The 22,416-nt window shown below is 40.8% G+C and overlaps 1 protein-coding gene across 1 annotated transcript; it reads right to left on the bottom strand.

The window, feature by feature from the left end:
• Positions 1-372: 372 nt before the first annotated feature.
• vps35l (VPS35 endosomal protein sorting factor like) lies at positions 373-22,348 on the bottom strand. The gene is made up of 29 exons (XM_080021182.1): positions 22,254-22,348; positions 21,946-22,128; positions 21,446-21,568; positions 20,774-20,798; positions 20,418-20,497; positions 19,394-19,522; positions 19,008-19,092; positions 17,688-17,744; positions 15,601-15,697; positions 15,463-15,510; positions 15,270-15,363; positions 14,455-14,655; positions 14,234-14,280; positions 13,850-13,961; positions 12,625-12,741; positions 12,476-12,529; positions 12,109-12,189; positions 11,819-11,881; positions 10,600-10,685; positions 10,175-10,255; positions 8,496-8,559; positions 8,105-8,203; positions 7,949-8,026; positions 7,290-7,404; positions 7,053-7,192; positions 5,602-5,767; positions 2,152-2,270; positions 1,536-1,682; positions 373-1,026 (listed from the first exon to the last, which is right to left on the bottom strand). Exons 1-29 carry the CDS (start codon positions 22,299-22,301, stop codon positions 928-930), a joined length of 2,838 nt encoding a protein of 945 aa, XP_079877308.1. The 5' UTR covers positions 22,302-22,348; the 3' UTR covers positions 373-927.
• Between the last annotated feature and the right edge of the window lie 68 nt (positions 22,349-22,416).

Raw genomic sequence — 22,416 nt, 5'->3', positions numbered from 1 at the left:
CAACTGGAAATAAATCTTATATTATGCCTCGATTCTGAAAGCAACCCTGGAAGTGCAACCAACTGCTCGGTTGGACCGGTCTCCGTCTTGCCTATCGAGTGTGTTAGTCAACATTGTTTTTTGTTTTTTTTAAATAACTCCTGAATGCTGGTGGGGATTTTTTGCCTTTTTGATGATTCATTAATTGAGTAAATAAACAGAAACTAATAAGAATTTGCTCCAGGCTGTCTTGTTGACCACGCCTTTATTTTGCATCATTATAGTTGAAGCAGAAATGAGGCACTGGGATCATCTGGCTCGGAACCTTCTTAAACGGAAACCTGAGCAGTCCTTAAATCAGCTGTTTACCGACCAGTATTTAAAAATGGATCTTGGTTGGTGTCCTTGACGATCCTCACATTCGCTTGCATTTGACACAATCACTGTGTTGGCGTTGTTCCTGTTGCCCTGAAAAGTACCACCTCGCTTGCAGGGACTTTTTTGGGAACCAAGAACTATCCAAGTGGAGACAATTTCAGAAACTCAACTTCCTACTGTCAGAAAAAGGCCATCTCGTCTTCACGGTCTATCGTGAAAGAAAAACAAAAAAAAAAACGTAACAAAAAGGTGGGGTTACGGTTCATATTGTGCGTTAGCGAAGTTGATAACAGAGCAGCCACTTATGCCATATAACACCAACAATGCACTTACAATTTTGTGTTGCAGTGTACTTGGATATGAATGAAGCAACACATTTTAGGACAGAAGGGGTAGACATCACAGGGAGCAGCGGAACTGTCCAGTCTCAGAAACGCTTTTGCTTGTAGGCTTGTTGGACGTGGTGACGTACGGACACCAAACACTTCCCAAAAGTTCAAGCTGGTCAGAGCCGGTCTTTGAAGGCGGGTCCTTGTCGGGTGACGCAAAGGGTCCGGTCCAGGCTTTTGTTTAAGTGCGAGACTGCAGGGTGAGCCTCTGGATCATGTCCGACATGTGAACCATGCCGGGCTGCTGGGACTGCTGCTTGATGGACTGCAGGGTGCGCACCTGGGAGGGAGGGATCATACTGTATGTTAAAAGCAGGAAATACCTGGGTAAAGGAATGAAAGTCCTCCTATTCATCATATTTACTTCAATTCACAGGCTTGTATCCCTGGATACCAACCTGAGAACAGTCGTACCTGCTGAACAACTCCAAACAATCGTTTTGAAAGGTTTCACAACTTTTGGCCCAACATTGGCCTCTACTGGCAGAAGCTAAAAGTCATTACAGACTCCCTTTTCCACACCGTCACTCATCTATTTAGTCGTATGATATGATGACTTTTTTTTTTATAGCTCTCGTATGACGTGATGAAGGTCCTTTGATAACTGCTTCCGATAGTAGTCCAGCTCCAAGACGAGAGCTGCACATTCTAATCAAAGGTGCTATTAATTCAAATTTCCCTCCGGTTGCCAGATCTGTTTACGCATATTCAAACTAAGGCTTTGAGGCTTTAAGGCTTAAAAACAATTCTCAAACTCTCTTGGGAGACTGAAGAGAGGTTTAAACTCACAGAAGTGCGGGTGTCGCAGTGGCCATGCTTGTGGCTGAGGTTCCACAGGTTGACCGCCAGCTGGTTGAGCTTGTTGTTTCGCAGGTCGGCGTGCGCCAGCAGGCAGCCGAACAGTGAGAAGGCCAGGGCGCCCTGCCGGCGAGCGTTCTGGTGCAGCGGGGGGCGGCAGAGGACGAGGAGGATGAGGGAAGGAAAGTCGGATGGAGATAAATACGCAGTGAATTTGATTCAGCAAGTGCAGCTCTTTGTGGTCAGTACAACTGTCAACATGGATGAACGTTCACAAAAACAACCACAGCCTCATCAAAAACCATGAGATTGACCCAGATGAACCCCACCCCCAAATCAATCAATCAATCAACCAGAAGGTCAAATAATTTGACCATTAGAATGAAGACAGCCAGATTTGGAACGCGTAGTGTAATCCACGCAAAACATACAATCTTATGGATTGCCACTACAACAGGAACGAAGTACAAGAAGTACAACTTCAAAATCACTCATCTAAGGAACAGAAAATTCCGGAAAACTCCAATAAATTCACAGAAACAGATGATTCCCACGTGGTATGAAGTAAAGGTTTGAGTCTGTACGTACAGTGGGTTCACCCGCTTACCTCGTCTCTGCCTAGCGTTTTCAGGTGGTCCACCACTTGGCCGACCAAAGTCTCGCAGAGCTTGCTGATCTCGCCGATAAACTTGGGGTCTCCGCCGTAAAGGGTTTCATTGGAGTCCACTGGGAAAGGAAAGCGGGGAGGGAGAGGAAGTGGTCAAGGCTGGTTTACACCTGCCCCAGGGGGCGGCGCCATGGCGTGTGGGGACCTCTAAGATTGTGACTTGGCGTGAGGAGCGTTTGCTGGAAATGCATTTGAAGCGATGGGAGATCAGGGTTTTGCTGTTTTATTTGGGATATGTCGGCCCAAATTGACCCGCAGCACAATTCAGATGTGAAATTCAAAGTATACTCATTCCTTTTTGACAGTTCAAAATAGTCTACGCAAGCAGCTCACTCACGTTTGGTGATTTTATTGTAATTTCAGACCTGCCAACTGTGGGAAAATATTTTGTGTACCACAATGGTTTAACAGGGAGTCTCTGTGGTGTTATTGCACCTAAATCATATTGCACTTCATATCATTAGGATAAACCCCTTGACATGCATCATCTCATAAAGTTACAGAACATGTTTCACCAACCAGAGATGCACCGATTGTAATTTTCTTGGCCGATTCCTATTTCAGATTTTTTTTTCTGACCTGCAGATTCAGATTTTGGCCGACTCTGATTTTCATTCAATTGTAAGTTCATAATAAAACATTGACTATTAAATAACTTTTACATTGTCATCCGATCATTTTGAGTTTATATTGATCGGAGAAATCTAATTTCTTATAATTTGGTCTCATTGGGTATATCTGCTGTACATCAAATGAAAAATATATCGCATGATCTGATCATGCTCACGTGATAGGACAGCTGCACATATGGACGGTCACTGCAATTTTTAGTGACCACAATAGTGAGATTGCTGATCTGGACACTGTGTTTTTATTATTCTTCATTTTTCACAATGGAACAATAATGGAACACAAAACTGTCCCTGAGTTGCAATAAAATAGAATATGGGACCAAGTTTCAGCATAATTCAACCTGTAACTCTCACTGAGTTTTAGAAGAACACAACATGTAACTAACATGGAAATGTCCAGTTCAAACTTCAAATTAAAGTCCTTTTTACTTAAAGAGCAAATATACATTTATATTTTATTTATATGGTACTTGCCATTACAAAATAAATTGCAATCATTGCAAAAAAAATGAAAATAAAAGTAATAATAAATGACCGACTCTTCTCACTTTGTTCACTGGCACTCACTGTCGATTATTCCAACTGAATGAAATGGAATGACTGGTTTTACTGAGTGACTCGTCCAGAACAGTCTCAAAAAAAAAGTCAAACTTTTCATCACGATCGGAGCTCGTGCACTAGGAACAACCGGAGCAGAATCTCCGCTGCAGTGACAGTGATAGAAACGCAGTCTGCACAATTTAGAATATTGTCAAGCGATAAAATATGAATCAAATTTTCATTTACCTTGAAGTACCTCCAAATAACTGCCATTTTCTTTCTTTTGCATCAACTATGCAACGTTACATTAGGTTGGTATCGTGTTTGAGTATTGGATCATTTTTAGTACGAGTACATGAGCACATAATGGGCCGTAAATTTGACCAGTACAAAATGGGAAAATATATCTGATCGGCCGGTCACCAGTCATGGCGATCAAGCTGAAACCTGCCGATCGATTGGTGCATCTCTATTACCAACATTTTATATGTTAACATAACGGTCACATTTTTGTGCTCAGTACACCCCCACTCAACACTTCCCATTTTACCTCACAATGCAGCATCGCTGAATGAGTGAGAGGAGAGGGAGGGGAGGGCTTACAGAACCACAGGTCGTAGCTTCTGGTCCAATCCCAGGGATGTACCGAATAAATGTACAGTATTGTTTTGTATTGATTGATTGTTTTCTGTAATTAAATTACAATATTTAATATACATATATTTTTTTCTTTGTGTAGTTTCAGCTGGCATTTTGTACCTGCGTATTTTGACCAAGAATTGCGTGGTTGGTCCACAAAATGCACGCACGTTGGCAGGTCTGAAATTTAACAAGGCCGTAAAGTTCAGTTTACAGTACAAATAAAATCTAGCAATTTTTATTGGTATTTATTGGTATTTATGTGCAGTTTATTTTTAGAGAGTCTTGCGATGAGGGAGAATTGTGCCTTTGGAGGGTATGGGGATGGTATGGGGATGGTAGCCAGGAGGTAGAGCTGGTGGTCTAGTGATGTAAAGGTTGCTGGTTTGATCCCAGGCTCCTCCTGCTAGCATGCTGTAGTGTCCTTGAGCAAGACACTTAACTCCTAATTGCTCCTGATGACTGCGTCCGTCAGTGTTTGAATAATTGTAAGTCGCTTTGGATAAAAGCGCCTGCTAAATGTAATGTAACGGGCAGAAAGACCAGCTCCTATTTGGCGCTTTTGTCTGTTTAACCACCATAACCAGCAATTCCTCCTCGGCCAAAGACAAGCTCCGATGCTGTGTGTGCGGCCATGTTTGCTGTCTCGCGCTCTTCTTCGTTTACTACTTCCTGCTTCACACGATACTTTCTCTCTTTCTCACGTTGCAGAATACTGCAACGTGGCGGCTTTAAATACCCTGCGCTCGCCCGCGTGAAGGCTTAATCAGTGCTTAAGAGGAGAGGCTCGAAAAACACTATTTGACAGTCTCCAAGTCTCAATTCGATGAAGGGTAAAGGCAAAGTGCTGTCCAGACAATTAATGTAACTTGTTATAAATTCAGGAAATAGGTATAAGTACATATCAAATATAATAATAAGGCTTATTGTGCAAAGCAAATTTCACTTTACTGATGGATAAGTTTTCATTAATTCCTTTTGGGTCTCATTTGCTTCTTGTAAGTGTATGTGCGTGTTATCGCAGGTATACACTAAAAGATTTTCAAAAGACAGCATCACACATTTAAGGACTTTTCCCCCCAGTAGTGCACACACTACAGTTTAGCTTACAGTTTAGTTTAGCAAGGGACTCTACATCTAGGAATTCTAACACACACCTTACGAACCAAGACGTGAGACTTTTAAGATGATACCAAACCCAACCAGGAATTGTCAACTGTCATTCCCAGACTGATCACAAGAGTCTCTGGCCGTCTGAAAATCAAACGACCATTAAGACAAGAGATTCCCTTATGACTGTAAGACCTGACGATCCTTGAAGAAATGTGTTCTTTGGTGTGTACTGGGCATTGAACATCCCTTTAATTATCGTAACCCCAAAAGGATAAGGAGGTCATTTAGGGGGAAAAAAGGGACCCCAAAGATCCCCCCTTTTCAGGACGGGCGGAGCCTCAAAACGTCACATTGTCTTCACAAAGTCTGCAAGAAAAGTACGTACTCTAAAATAGTTCCGTGCGTAAATTTCCAGATGGTCTGCCCACAGTGGAGACAAGGTCTAGGTGTCTTTCGGAGCCTTTACCTTTAGGTATGGAATAGAGGTAAGTCTCCTGACTCATGGCGGCCAGCAGGGGCAAAGCGCTGATGTACACCCTGATCTTGGCATCGCTGTTGTCTTCCCAGGCGTAGTCCTGAACCATGTTGAGCAGACCACGGACCAGGTAAAGAACGCCGTGCTCTGGGTGGTCCTAGTGGTGCAAACGTGTGCAAAAGCATACGCACACAAGGACATATTTTCATTACACACAACGGGGGCCGTCATTTAACAAAGACAGGCAGAATTTATTTTTGGGGCGTAAAACATTTGAAGGAGGTTTGATGGATTTTTTTCATATCTGAACAATATCTTCGCCAGTTGCATGCAGTGAAATTCCGCCCAAAATCTGAAATCGTATACATGTTTGAAAATGCAAAAAAACAATATACAATATATTTTTAGGGCTATATACACACATACTCACAATACAGATACTCCTCACTTAAAGACCGATTTCTGTTCCTACAACCAGGTCTTTCAGTGAATTGGTTGATAATCGAGGGCCCGTGTTATTTCACAGTAAGGGGGCGTGGCCATTGCGAACGCTAGTGTAGTGAATACTTACAGACTGCGGGAACGAGACTGAGACTGAGAACGGTGATGAGATGTATATAGTGTATATAGTGTATATAATCTATATAGTGTATATAGTGCATATAGTGCATATAGTGCATATAGTATACATAGTGTATATAGTATAAACACTATATATAGTGTCTATAGTATATATAGTGTATGTAGTATATATAGTGTATATAGTATATAAAGGGTGATGCGCGAGGAGATGCTTGATGCTGAGACGCCGCGACAGCGTACAATACAGACTGGTCAGAGAGCTGGTCGTTAGTCAGAATGGTTGTTAAACAGGTAGTTCGTTAAGTGAGGAGTATCTGTATACATATACTGACACACTCAAAACTTGTACAATAATACACGCGCAATAACGCTGGTACACTATTTGCATATATTATATTTTTTATTGTTTAACACAAATGGTCAGCAGTGTAACAAACCACACAAATTCGTAGTATATGTAAATGTACCTGCCGAATAGAACTAATTATAATATTTTTGATATATACATATAGTTATTGCTACGCTACTGGATGTTTACTCTGTAGATAGATGTGTGCATGTGTTATTTTTAAGTTATATTACATTTTTTAACTCCATCTTACTTCTTATACCTTTTTTGACTCGCACTGCTTTTTACTGCTGTGACAAAAAAATAACATTTTATATTTTCTTATCTTGCGCGCATGCACATGCACACACTCACACAAGGACATCGCCAGGTGTCATAGACCTATACACATGTCTATGACGTGTACAGTTTGTGTCTATCTCGTGTTACGTTTGTGTCTATCGCGTGTTCCGTTTCACACCAGGCAGACTCACACACACACACACACACAAACTGAAAGGTGCAGCATTACCGGGACAACCAGTAGCATGGCCAGGAAGTTGTTGATGAAGTCTAGCAGAAAGCTCTCGGACGAGCGCTGTTTCCCCTCCACGCTGATGGTGCGAGGAACCTCCGGAAGTAAACTGACGGCCGCCTTCAAGAAGGCGTCCGCTGGAAGGGACGAAGCGGGGAGAGGGATAAACAGAGGGAAAAGAGGTCATCACAGGCTGGGAGTCACAGGGCGGGAGGGAAGGAGGAGGCTGCTCACCCTGGGAAAGACACTGGTTGGCCAGCGCCACCTGTCCAGAAAGCAGGTAGAGGCTGAGGCGACAGAAGATGCTGCTCAGGGACGGGATGGTGATGAAACTGTAGGCAGCGCAGGCCTGGAGAGAAAGAGAGGGGGAAAGCGGGATAGGTCAAGGTAGAGAATTATCTTTGTTTAAATAGTACTCCATAAAAACCTGTTGAGCAACTGGGCAACTACATCCTTTTGATAAATCTAAGTGCAAGTCCCTTATTTGGTCTCAAATAATGCTTCAAACGACTCCTTGCATATCTGAGGTGACTCCCAGAGCACAAATACCTTCAATATCTCACGCGGTGTAGCAAGGATAGCAGATTATCCGGGTATTCTAGTTCAAATCCAAGTTCAATAGATTATTTGTAAGCAGTTGATTTGTACTATCATCCAGCTAGCATACTTTAGAAAAAGTAAAAACAATGACGGCATCTCAGACCATTCTACATGGTCATATCTGTGCCACTTCCATTGATGACGACACTGCATGTAAACCTTCACCGGTGTCTATCACTCCCAATACTACTACATCACAAGATGTAGTATGTCATCCCGGTACTGCACTTCTTGCAGACCATTTGATACATACTATATTTTTGGAAATGCTAAACACTCAATCGTCAACTGACCCTGACGAAGGCAGCCGTTTTGCGGGAGTGGCTTCCTCTCATCACCTTCCTGGTCTCCATGGCCAGCTGGTTCACTGTCTACATGGACAGAGTGACGGAGGTCAACAGACGAGTGTGCACACTGTGCGGGGGACACGCAACGGCAGCAGGACTCACGTGAATGAGTTGCATCAGCACAGGTTCAAGGTTGCAGAAGGAAGCTCTGGCCTCCACACAGAAACTCAGCTGCTGCTCAAAGTCACGGCCGAACGAAACCTGGACGGAGGGATGGAGGGACCGACGGAGACACAGATGTAAAGGATGTAGGGGGAGTGCGAGGAATGAACATGCACATGCAAAATGTAGTCCTAAATAAAATGCACTATTACGGTTATTCAAACAAAAACAAAAGACTATAATGTGAGCTTCCCGTTTTGAAAAGGAAATGTATTTTTTAAAAGCTTAAATGTTTGCCACATTTGTGTTCAGGTGGTGAGATGCTGCATCAAAGCGGTAAGTACTACTGTACTCGATATATCGGATATATGACAAAATGCTTAAGCCTTACCAAGCTTATGAAACCGTTGATCAGCAAAGCCAAAGACCTTTTCTCATCTTCGAGGGTCAGAGCGCTGCAACACCGCAGTGATGGAGAGCAGGTGAACATTCGCAAAAGATTATGAATAAATATGTAAAAAAAAAAAAAAAAAAAAAAGAAAACTGCTTTGGATCTTGTGCAATAACGTACGTGCAATAACTGTGTAAAATTCTTGGCAATAATTCACAACTATAACGTATAGCCTATACAGAAGGTGTTGGAGGCAGGTGATCCGCTGTGGCGACCCCTAACGGGAGCAGGCGAAAGGCGGCGGGCAGGCGAAATACCCATACCAATAACTTATCCTGTGTAGAATTGCATTTGTGTATTCTGTATTTTTATATATTTTACTATTTCTGTTTCGTATTTTCCGACAATTTGTGCACATTTGACAATTTTATTTTATTTTTACTTTTTATTATATTCAGAGATCCAGAGATGAATTTTAGAGTAAGATGCTTTGTGATGTCATCATCCAATGTACTATAAATGTGCACATTATGGTTCAGAATGTCCATTCGTGTGTAGTGGTTAGAGATTACAAACTAGGCGTGTATATGTACCATCTTACCTAGTTGATGTCTACACGGATGTTCGATTGATATTTTATTTCTTTTGTCTTTTTAAATGATGACATTGTATTCCGATATAACACCATGTTCCCCAAGCACCACGTGCCGCCATCTGATTTTATGTGCAGAACTGATTTACACCAATATTTTACCACACGGTTCTTTACATTACTTGCACGTGCATGGGCGCAAGTGTTAAACAAACATGGCGGAAAGTTGAATTAGTCATTAAAAAACAAACATTAATACCGTATACCACATTATTTTGGTAGATACCGTACCCTACTGTAAAATTACATATTGTTACATCCCTATTGAGCGTGTGTGGGATGGACTTGGGAACTTCCACACAGAGTGATTTCCTTCCACAGAGACACCGTGAGACAGGACTCTGTGCACTACAGGTCGACAGCCGCCTTCTCATTTTTAGGATAAAGTCACCACACGCTACAAGTGCATCCAATTGTGAGAAACTCTGCATGTCACCAGGACTCATAAAACTCGTGTCAACAAATCATCCACGAACGATCGTAATTCTTAAAACACCGTTCTTCAGGGATATTTCAACTTAACGCCAGTAGAGCAACATGCAATAACGTAAGTCCAAGGTATTTGTAACTTTTGCAACTTGTTCTGCGTTTAACAGAACCCCAAAAAATGGTATAAGTACCTAAAACAACTACAGTGGACCCCATGTAATGCTGCCTGCAGATATTATAGATATTATTATTATTATTGTGGTTCTACAAGATGGTTCTGGTACCATTTTACTTTAAATATACAATAGCTATATTTGAACCTTTTTAAGTCAATTAGCTATAAGAAAATCAGTGGTTAAGCAGTGAAATTCTCACCCAATTTCCACGTTGAATTCCCGTCCAATGCAACATCACATTTCCCCTGAATTCAATACAGCCCCAGCAGTCATCATCAACACTGCCTTAAAACACACACACACACACACACACACACACACACACACACACACACACACACACACACACACACACACACACACACACACACACACACACACACACACACACACACACACACACAGCATTGGGCCTGACTGACTTGACGGAGTCGTGCATGGCCTTGCAGACGTGCAGCAGGGCGTTGAGGATGACGGGGTCTCTGGTGGGCTCCAGCTGGTATCTGGGTGGACAGACAGACAAATACGCTGTTGCCACCGCCGCCAAAGCTTCAGTATAATGTGACCACAGAAAAGGTTCAGGGTTTTAGTGCAGAGGAGGAAGGCGTTTAATCCCGAATGATACTACACTCACAACTACACAGGATAGTTGTACAGAATGTTATTTCCGCCTACAATGTCATACAAAAAGTAAGCAGTCATTCGCACATTGAAAAGAAAAAACAAGTGATTTTTGTGCAAGTGGAAACAATAAAAATATATGAATTAATGAAGAAAAGAAAAGCTCATTCAAATGCGTTCGGACAGGTTAAAAAGGTAAATGAGAAAAAGCCGCAAAGTGGCTCACTTTATGAAGACCTCCATGATGGCTCGACAGACCTCCACCCTCACACTGTCCTTCTGGAACATGTCTAGAAATGGCAGGAAACGCTCCTGGGTGGGGTGGGGGTAGGGGTGGGCAGGAAACACTCAATTCAACCTCTGGAACAGGAGTATACTAAAATCCTCCCTTGCACTGCACTTGCAAGAAGTTTGAAAACTGTCATCTCCGTCACTCAACGTGTTCACATGCACATATTCATCATCATCATCTGTCTGAAATAAATACAGTATTGAAAGTTAATGGTGTTAATTGTTAATGGTGAAAGTGAATAGTTTTCATTATTGTATTGATAATAAACAGAATGCAAAACCCTATCTCAGATTTGTGAAAACGTTATTTTATCCGTGAAAACAGAGAAAAGGTGGAATTGACAGATTGATTTTTTCTACACACTCAATTCAACCTCTGGAACAGGAGTATACTAAAATCCTCCCTTGCACTGCACTTGCAAGAAGTTTGAAAACTGTCATCTCCGTCACTCAACGTGTTCACATGCACATATTCATCATCATCATCTGTCTGAAATAAATACAGTATTGAAAGTTAATGGTGTTAATTGTTAATGGTGAAAGTGAATAGTTTTCATTATTGTATTGATAATAAACAGAATGCAAAACCCTATCTCACATTTGTGAAAACGTTATTTTATCCGTGAAAACAGAGAAAAGGTGGAATTGACAGATTGATTTTTTCTACACACAGGCCATTTAAGACCAGGTCAAGATAATGAAAAATAAACACTACAGCACTTGTAGTTGTCAAACCTGGACTAGATTATAATAAAATGCAGATTTGTGAAACCTTTATTCTATTTTGAAAACAAGAAAAACTTGAAATTTTTTCCAAGCCAAGGAAGATCAAGTGCAGCAATGAATCATGCACACTGTTTTCATGATGTGGTAATGTTTGTCAATCGTCATATTATTCAAACATCATATTTTTATGCAATAAATGCAGCTTATTAAGTCTCCTTTTCAGATCACATAGGGCTTTTTCATGGTGTACCACCTGAAAAAAATCAAGGGGAAACACTGGGATGGATTTTCTTACACATACATACACTTATATTTTGCGGAACTGTTGCCTCGTCTTCTAAAAATGGACATACAGTTTTAATAACTTTATAATGGGGTTTATTCAAATGTAATGAAATCACTCTAATGATTTTGCAGCCATCACTTACCATAGAAAAGAGCACCGAAAAATCGTGGAAGTAAGTCAGGATCTTCCTGATCACCGACTGCAGCTGGAGACAGACAAATATTACAGAGTTAGTCATGACAATACGGTTTTATTGTACAACAGACAAAACAGATTGAAGTTACACTGCCATAATCTGCGCGTTGATTCACACGTGTGGTGTAAAAACAGCCTCAGGATGTAATGATACAGATTAGTGTTTAGATTGAGAACGTAACAAATACATGGGTGTCATCGGGTGATCCTCCCTCTTGGGGACTTTGCCGTCGGTACCTGGGGGTAGGCATCCTCGAAGGCGCGGTCAGGGGTCATGTGCTTGATGGCATCCGCCAAGATGGTGTTGACTTCACGTTTCTGTGGGGGTGTCGGATGGAGAGATTGTGGAGGGCGTGTTAGGAGATGTGTGAGAGCGAAGGGGAGACTTCAGAGTGACGGGAGAGTGTCAAGTCAAATTTCCCATGACAAGCTATATTTGAACCCAAAAATAGCTTGTCCTAACAGTGTCCTTGTTGTGAATTTATGGATGTCAACTGGGTTAAACTGGGTTTAAGGTTAAAAACAATCTGAACAAAGAAAGGAAACTTTGTTTCAATTTTTTTTTTTAAAGAATCGAAAAATCAGTGGTTCAGCCCAAGCTCACCGTAAAGTGTCGACAGGTGAATTCTACCCAGATCTCAGCACAGTTGATGTAGTCCTAAAAACCAGGGGGAAATATGGTTCACAACAATTAGTAAAGCCTGCCTCTCATAGTTTAGTGGTACGCCAGAACAGTGGAGCAGGGAAACTTACCTGTGGACTGCGGATCTTCGTGACGACCTTCCATGCCTCGTTGAGGATTGACAACCTCTCGGGTTCTGGAGGATCTGCGCAGGCCAGACTGCGACCCAGTGAACCAAATAACAGATGCTGCAGAGGAGAGCGCATTTAGATATTGCCCTCATTCAGAGTGGTTTACATGTCATTCATCTTTGTGGTTATAAAGCTCTTCCTGGGATACGCCGTGCACATGGACCTTTTAATCGCCAATGAAAAGTTTGACTTAAACAAGGGTGGTGATTTAATTTCACTAGCCTGGATCTGGTCCCTGTGAATTGCAGTGTGAGGACTGGACATGCCTTCCTTTGTGGCAGGAGTTTTAGACAAGATAGGTCTGAGATGCCGGATCGGTCAGTTCAATGAACAGAATGCAACAAGTTGCCAACAAAATGGCAAGTTGCCAACAAAAATACTAAGGGTGGGGCAAAAAAATAATCGATATAGCTTAGTATTGCGATATCTTCCACCGCGATATACTTCAACGCCAAGAATGGATTTTTTAAATTTAAATTTATGGCCATGAGATATAGGCCATGTAATGTCCAGACTAATGCGTATACATCTAAAAACTCTTCCATTTCTTTAATACGCATGAGCAGGAAATCAGCAGCAAGAGAACAAGTATACTTTGTTTACAAGTGTGAAGCAGCAGTGTTATCGTAATGCAGTTAACATTACATTACAACATAACATAACACTACTGATAACACAAACAAACAGGCCGTCGACCATCGTTCGTAGGTTGCTGATGCATGCACAGGCATTATGACATCGGAGTTTTAAGCTCCGTGTGGTAGGACTAAAACTGAGAACGAAAGATGCGTTTTAAATGTTTTACTGCTGTCAGATGAGAAAGAAATTAACAATATATTTAAATATATTGCAATATCGTATCATAATACTACGGAAAGAAATAATGGGAAAGAATCGGAAAGAATTGCGATATTATCATATTGGGACTCAAGTATTGCAATATTATCGTATTGTGAAATCCCTGGCGATACTCCACCCCTAACAAATATTACAGTTTCACTTTAAATGTGTATCCCAGCCGTCACATCCTGGTCTGTCGGAACTGGGAGTTGGCATTATATTATTCATTCTAATTTTGATACAGACTTTATTATTATTAATTACTTTATTATTGATTATTAATGTGTTTGATAGGATTGAAAAACAGCCTTTCATCTTCTCTGACCTTTGGAAAGCCGGCTTCATCACAGTCTTTGATCATCCCTATGAAGTCCATGGCCCTGGCTGCCACAAACTCTGCCCTGAACGCCCACATGACAGAATTTAACAGCAGAGCACTGTCGGAAGAGAGACATGGCACATTTTTAATTTTTTTGCTCGAAAGCCAATGCCTCCTTGTTCCCTTGTTATGCATTCTGATCAAAGCTGGAATGTTCTGTGTGTTTGTACCTAAATCCCTGTCTATAAATCAAATTTAGATCACAGAACATAGCTAGTTAGAGTTGATGTAAAGCTTTAGATCTTCTCCGTGTTATCAAACACCGCACTGACATACAACTTTCACCTCAATCCACCTCAACGTCTTGGGTGTCGACAAAGTAAAACTCACTTGTTACCCAGTGTCTTGCATCGCTCCATCATTTCCGTTAGAAGCGGCTGAAATGGGGAACATTAAAAAAGGCACATGAAATAATGATCGTTGAGAAATATAATAATTTATAAACACTGATTTCGATATCTCTTTTGGACAGGGTGGGCCTGTCAGGGTGGGCCTGTCAGGGTGGGCTTTCTCACCACTTAGCGCTGCCGCTCTGACAAGCGGCCGCTTACCTCCGGTGCTCTGTAGGCGACGCACTGCAGGATCCAGTGGATGGCAGGAGAGTAGAGAGTCAGGTACTGGGGTATCTCCACCCGCTGGAGGACCAGCTGGTTCTGGACACTGTCGGCGTGGATCTGACGGAAGGTGCCCAGCAGGTCAAAGAAATTCCGTTTCAGGCTCTCCTTCAGGTGGGGGGCCACCTCCATTCCCACCTGAAAAACAAAGAAACATATGAAAGAGTGAGAAAGAGAAACATCAGAAAAAATGGAGGTATTAGTAACAGGCCATCAGGCATAGTGTTGAAGCCAAAATGGTCCTTTGAACCGTGATGCTGTTTCATTGATTGTGTTTCGGAATACCTCAGACTGAATGGAAGTTAATGGAAAAAGTGGGAACTTCTCACAAAAAAAACAAACAAAAAAAAAAAAAAAATCTACAAAAGTCAATAAAGTTGTCCCACGAGAATTAAAATATCTCAATATCTGAGTTTACTTCTTCTAATTGGTGTCTTTTTGGAAGCATTATTTTCCATGAAGAGGATATTAAGGCTTAAATATGTGTATATTTGGGGTGTGGTAGCTTTCACTCTCCACCTCAACACACCAACACGACGCCCCACTGGACAAATTGAGAAATTTCTGGTTTCCTGCCAAGATGGCGGCGAGTGAAAAGGCAACCCTGAGGCCTCAAATCATCTCTTAGGAAACATATGCTGTTAAATTTTACTTTAACATTAAATAAAGTCAGCCACAATTGATAGGTGATTTGGCTCAATTAGAGCATTTTCTTGAGATTCTTTCAGAACAAAAATGGTCAACGGACTCACCCTGCAGAGGTAAGCCCTGGCATAGACAGCAACCAGTGGGTCTCCGATGCCTCTGATCATCATCGTTAGCCGAGGGAGAGTCTCCTGAATACCTCTGGGGGGATGGGAGTGGGAGTGATTATAAATTTACGATATCATTTAATTTGCCCTTTTTGACACATTTGAAATTTAACAAGATTTGCAGACGACTTACGACTTATTCAGGAAGCGATTGCACTTGAGGATGGCCGCCTCTACGTATCTGTGCAATTATGGGTCAAAGAAAGAAGCTTATTTGATCATAAAAAATATGTACATGATTGATGATGGGGAGGGCTATTTTGTAGGATACAGCCTGGGGAGGAGCTCTCTGATGGAGGCAATCTTGAAAAACCAGTTGAGGCAGGTCTCCTTGGCGGTGTCATTGACGTCGGCGGCTGTGAAGGAGTCTGAAAGGAAAGCAGGATAAAAACAAACAAGCTACAGACCTGCCAACCTTGGGAAAATATTTTGAGTACCACAATAGTGTAACAGGGAGTCTCCATGGTGGCTAAATGACTACATCAGTTATTTACATCGTAGCCGTCTCATAACGAGGCTAATAACATCGTATGCGAGCTACTACAGCTTACTATATACAGAATACAAATTCATATCATTAGGATATACCCCTTGACATGCATCATCTCATAAGGTTACCGAACATGTTTACCAACTAGAGATACACAATTGCAATTTTCTGTTTTTTTTTAAGTCAGACCTACCGATTCCGATTTCTGATCTACTGCACATCTATGACAAATACATTGTGTGATCTGATCACCCTCACGTGATTGAACAGCTGCACATACAGACTACCTCTGCAATTTTCAGTTACCACAGTAGTTCAAGTTCAAGAGATTATTTGTCACATACATATACATACGGTCATACATATATGCAGTGAAATGTCATGACACCCGGTGATTAGGCACAATAAGCTCTATAAGCTCTAAAAATACTAAAAAATACCAAACTGTGCATAATCGACACAAGGTGCTCGCACAGGCAGCTGCAATGGGAGGCGCCACAATCGCGATTCTGCGTTCTATAATTATATAATAGAGATTGCTGATTTAAACACTTTTTATTCATTATTCATTATATTGTATCACTGTTTGTTCATTATTCACTATGGAACCCTCATAGAACATGAAACTGTCCCTGGGTGCCAGTAAAATAGAATATGGGACTGTCACCAAGTTTCAGAATAATTCAACCTGTAACTCTCACTGAGTTTTAGTAGAACACAACATGTAACTAACATGGAAATGTCCAGTTCAAACTTCAAATTAAAGTCCTTTTCACTTTTAAGATGCAAATATACATTTATATTGTATTTATATGGTATCGGGTTTGAGTACCGGAACCTTTTTACCAGTACAGCACATGAGCAAAATATCGGGCGTGTAAATTTAACTGGCACAGAATCAGAAAATATATCTGACACTGATCGTCCGATCACCAGTCATGGCTGATAAAGCTGAATGGCTGATGAATCTCACGTAAGCTGGTATTTCGTACCTGTGTGTTTTGAACAAGAATTGCATAGTTGATACACAAAATGTGTGCGGGCTGGCAGGTCTACAATCTACAGCATTTAGATTACATTGACTGTAAATATATTTAAAAGACACAAAAACTGCGTTATTGCACTCATAAAAATGCCCCCAATACCTACATTGAGGAGACGTAGATGACAAGTTTATTTTTGGAACTCTGTGATGGTTATGGTCTGGTGTGTTTGAACGAAACAGCCAATAGATTTTTTCCTTTACATAACAATCTTGGACAACAATACAAATCCCAAATATAATATTCAATCCCATAATGTTGTGAATTTATTGTACATTCTCCTGCTGTTACTCTGTACTTTATGGTTCCCCATTGAACTGCTGCAATGCCTAAATTTCTTTCAATGCATTGAATCTTATCTTATAATGTGGCCCATAATTCAAATGATATAGGCCTATTCATCTTCTTCTTCTTCTTCATAAAGGGAAAATAAAACCAAACTTGAACTAGAACAACATTTCTTTTTGCTTCTATTAATCTTCTGGCCTGCCATCTACTATAAAAGCTTAGAAAAAAAATTGTCCAGCGGCCAAATTTACTTGCCAACCCCTAGAATATACCAACTACTAGACTAACAAATACAACTACTAGAAAAATATTTAACACAAAAGGTCTTCAAAAATCGGTGATCGCGCTATTATTACTGTAAAATTTCCATTCGTACCTAAACTTTATAACCTCAAACTAAGACCTGGTACATATACCTAGACTAGAAAAAAACATGGTAGTTGAGCATCCCTAGTTCTGATCTGAGGGATCTGTGATCTGAAGTGAAAGAGGAATAAAGCAAGGTTTCTACAAAGATACAACCACAGAACCTCCTACCTGGTAATGGTTGAGGGTCTGAACACATCGTCCATATTCTCTCATACACGAGGCGGCCTGAAAGAGCATGAGAGATCACAGTTAACGACGTGCAAATAGCAGGCTAGAGAGAGACGAACAGAAGGAAAAATGAAAGCTCTCATAACGATCCTTCACAAAGGTTATGGAATGTGACCACACCTGGCTTTTCTGATGTGGGTAATTAATTAAGCCTGCGATTCCCAAACCTTTTTCATGGCAAGGCCCTCTTGGTTGAGGACGCCTGACCAACCCTCCAAAAAAACACAAATCTCACAACAACCATAAAACCTACAATCATTGCTAAGGTAGAGCATATATATTATGTTGAAAATCGATACAACATTTCTTTTTCAAACACAAAATATTAAATAAACAGTTATTCGCTACGGCCCCAACGCAATTTTATTCAAGGACCGCCAGCGGGCAGAACACCCCTAGTTCGAGAACCCCTCTAGTTATAAAACTATAACTAGTTACCCCGCATACAGAACTTTCTGAACTTTCCGCACGGATGGAGCGAGGGGGAGGTACGAAACAAGCATGACAATATGTTACTATGGTGATGTACAAAGGATAAAATATATTAAACTAAATTATTTGGTGTCTGTTATTGTATATAAGAATTTATACAAGTAATTATCTGGAGCCGCAACTCCAGTGCAATCACCAGTCCAACTGTGCCAATGCGAGAAGACCATGTCCAAATTCTCCATCCGCTTCCTTGCTACAACCACTAAACAGCCTCCATGCAATTAATAAATGGAAAAAACAACTTTATCTCAATCCACGGTTTTTATTTTAAGTGGGATAATCCAGAGAAAACGGCTTCCACCAGGTCCAGCAACCGGAGTTTTGTGTCGCAGAAATGCACAGTAGAGTCCACAGACATCGAGCGTCATCAACTCGAAAATGTTCGGTGTTACCGCTAACACTGGTGTTGTCATGAGTTTATTAACTGGTGGAAAAAATTCCTCACAGTGGCATCCCTACTGCCCGATCCATCTTTTCTCTTATGATCTTTTTTTTGTCTTTTAAAGGGAGAGGTTTGGCATTTTTCCAAAAAAATTCCTTTCAGGAACAGACCACCTCCTACAAGTGTCCTGGAAGACTGCTGCCCTGTGAAGAGGTGATCTCAACATGACAGAGAACCGAAGGTCACAGAAGGTTATAGTGTAACCATGACTCGAACCATGAAGACCTGAGAGATCGACTGTTCAGCAATAACACAGAGTTCTGTCAAGAGGTGATCTCTTCGCTCAGAGAAACATAAGATGCAACCTTTGGGTTGTTTTTGCTTACCAAATGTATCGAGTATATCTGTGATGAGAACAAACTTGCTGGGATAGAACTGGATCACAGAGGTGTCAGACAGGAGCTTGGAGCACTGGAAAACAAGAGTCAGCTCATTGAAACCAACCTCATCATACAGTGTTGATAAGGTTTGTGAGGGGCAGGAGAAGTTTGAGAAGTAGTGTGGTTGCATGAGTGGCATTGTACAAAATCTGATTCAGACTAGGGCCAAAGACTCTGACTAAAACATATGTTTCTTTTGAGTTTATTGAGACAGTTATCTATATAGAAAAATCAGTTTTATTTATCACTGGTTTCCATGGTGGCGGAGATAAAACTGGAAAATTAGTTATCTAGGGGCAGCCTTAATTGTTCGTTTGAATAAGTTGTATTACCTGGATGACAATCTTAAGGGCCTTGACCTTCTGGTCAGAGGCCCAAGCATCCTTCAGAGACTGGTTAAGCTCCTCAATGCGATTGGCATAATCTTGTTGGGACAAATTCAGAAGTTCCCTCTGAGACCCCTGGGAAAAAAAAAAGACACAGACATAAGAAGATGGCTTATGCAAAGACACAAAGACGCTCAACACTTGTGCAAGTTAATAGGGAATAAGAGTGCATGCATTTTACATACAGAATGTAAGGCCTTGTTAGGTTGTTCTGCCTAATAGGATGTCTAAACTGGAGGGTTACTCTATTTATTGAACTTCAAACTTTTTTAATATATACACAGACAAATTGCAGTTAAGTCTGTTGGGACTTTACTGCAATCCAATACTAAAATAGGCAGTACGTTACAAACAAAGAAAGAACCATCATGTGATGTGTTCAGTCAAGTGTACAGGGTGGTCAAGAGTTGGTCAATAGTTTGGGCTGGGGGCTTGCGCACATCACTGCATGCAAACCCCAAACAGGGTCTTTTTGCTTCGCTTCTTATTCCAAACACATCTTTTTCAAGACGTGAAATTGTCTGAATTGCTACTGCCGCTATAAAGCCTATATGAAAATGTAGACAGATGACCTCACTGGGGTAATAGTACTGTATAGACTTGAAAGTGAATTTCACCCTGTTTCAAGAACCCAAAACAGATTTTTTATTTTTTTATTTATGAGATCTTGAAGACATTGAACATGAAAGACTATAAGAATAATGATAATTGAATCTAACTTGTTTATTTTGACCAAGAAAAAAAACCTCCTCCCCTGCAACTTTTCAAGTGGACATCTACTGTTTTGGTGTCGGCATTAACTCAAGTTTCAGGCCCCATCGGATTCGCCACCTTAACGTCTCGGAACTTAACTTAACTGTGGATTAATAGGTTTCAGTCTGTGACTTTACTCAGAATGGTCTGGTTGTCAAGCCTGGTGTCAGTCTTTCTCTTGTCTCAGCCTTGACTAGACTAAACAAATGCAGTTCACCTCCTCCTGGTCATCCAGTTCCTCTAGGCGAGTGCGAACTTTCTCTGATACAGCAGAGGAACCCGGGCTTGGAGCTTTGACTGTGGTGAGAAAATAAATGTGATGTAAAAATAAACACAACAAAGAAAAAAAACAAGCAAAACAAAACAGAAGCTCCTCGAATGCTACAGAGTTCAAACATTTACAGCAGTTATTATTACTTATAAAGTGTCCATCCCATTGGCTTAAATATATAATAATAATATGATATGGTAGAATTACAGAGGAGAGAGTTTGAACGCTTTAATTTTTCTGAATGAATAGATACATAAATAACCTTGTAAAGGTGATTGCAAAGTGGAAAAACAAGGCTTTACCTTTGTCGGAGCCCATGAAGAGGTTCTATAACAGAAAAAAATATATATTGGAATTAAGTTGCAATGTAACTGAAAAGTGTGATCCAAGAAAGGGAAAATGTATAGACAATTGTTCATTATCACAAAATAACCCCTCCAACCTTATAATGACCATCTGGATGTACATTATCCTGCTCATTACAAATATACTTACCAAAGAAATTAATGACATCTAATATCGATTTGAAAGTATTTTTATTGCTAGCACTCGATAACGTAGCTAACACTGTAACAATGGAGCAAACTAGTCGCCTTAGAAATCATTTACATATTTATTGTCATTTATGTTAAATTGGACATTTCCATTAATCGTGAAACGAGACATCCTGAATGGTACGTTGGGAATTGTTCTCTGTTCTCTGTCGCCAAGAAATGATGCAAGTAGATATAATTTGCAAGAGCAATTGCAGGTAGAATGACAGAGGGCAGTGTAACCAAGCGGAAACGTAGTTACCCATGGCACCGGTCATTATTAACAGATCAGTAGTCATTATACAGAAATAACAGACCGCTGATTACCTCTTTTTAGAATCAAGTATTCAGTAGAGCTGCGTAATAAGTTATTTGGGGAATTTAATTGAATTAGGTCACGGTGTATAGAGTAGAGAGAGTCTCTTAACTTGAAACACTCACAATAGAGAGCTTTTCAGTGGTGGTGAACCGGGACAGGATTTCTCCTCGTTTTGATGCCCAGGGTTCAAAGTCTGGTCCTATTGCTGCCTCCTCCTCCTGTTCCCTCCTCTTCCTTCCCAGGTCCTGAAAACAAGATTTCAGCTAGAGTTTTATGCCTCATTCTAAAGTGCAAATTTGTGTACTGTTTTTACAGTACAAGCACAAATAGATTTTACAGCTGAAATAAAGATTTATTTTTGTGAATCAAGATATCTCAAAAACAATTTTTTGATTACATGAAATTTGTCAAATCTGATGGCAACATTTTTGGGGGCAAAAAAGTTTCATAATGTTCAGTAAAATAATAACTTTTTTTAACTTACAGGGAGGAATCATCAGTATGTCTGCATTTAAATGCATGTGTGTGTATTATGTGTTTATGTGCATGTGTGTTTGTGTGTTAATATGTACGCATGGATGTGTTCATGTATGTATGTATATATGTATGTGTGTCTACACACCCCCACTGAACTACTGTGTGACAGTGAAGGGGCCTCGCTGGCTGAAGCAGCGGCGAACATGGACAATGGATCAGTCCCATCCAGCATGGAGCTGAGAGGGTCCGGGGCCAAAGAAGAGGAAGACGAGGAGGAGGAAGAGGTGCTGCCTTTACGGGCACCCCGTCGAGACTTGGCATCAGTCACCTGAATTTGGGGGAAAATTATTGATAATGACAATAGTAATCAGGATGGGGGAACCATTACAAGCTATCAAATTAGAACCACACCTTCAGTCTCATTTTGGTTTTCATTCCAGGTGGTCTACTTACAGTGATGGGCTTCAGTGGATGATGGTCTCCAAACTCCACTGTCACCATCTCAAGACGGGAAATTTGGAGTTCTGCTTCATATTTACGGCTGCGGGAATGCCTTTAAGATAAGGTAATTTAAGATGATAAGAAATGAATTCATAAGTTCACATGCATACATAAT

The sequence above is a fragment of the Zeus faber genome (assembly GCF_960531495.2).
Source record: "Zeus faber genome assembly, chromosome: 20".
Classification (NCBI taxonomy): Eukaryota; Metazoa; Chordata; class Actinopteri; order Zeiformes; family Zeidae; genus Zeus; species Zeus faber.
This window is presented reverse-complemented; position numbering and strand designations above follow the sequence as displayed.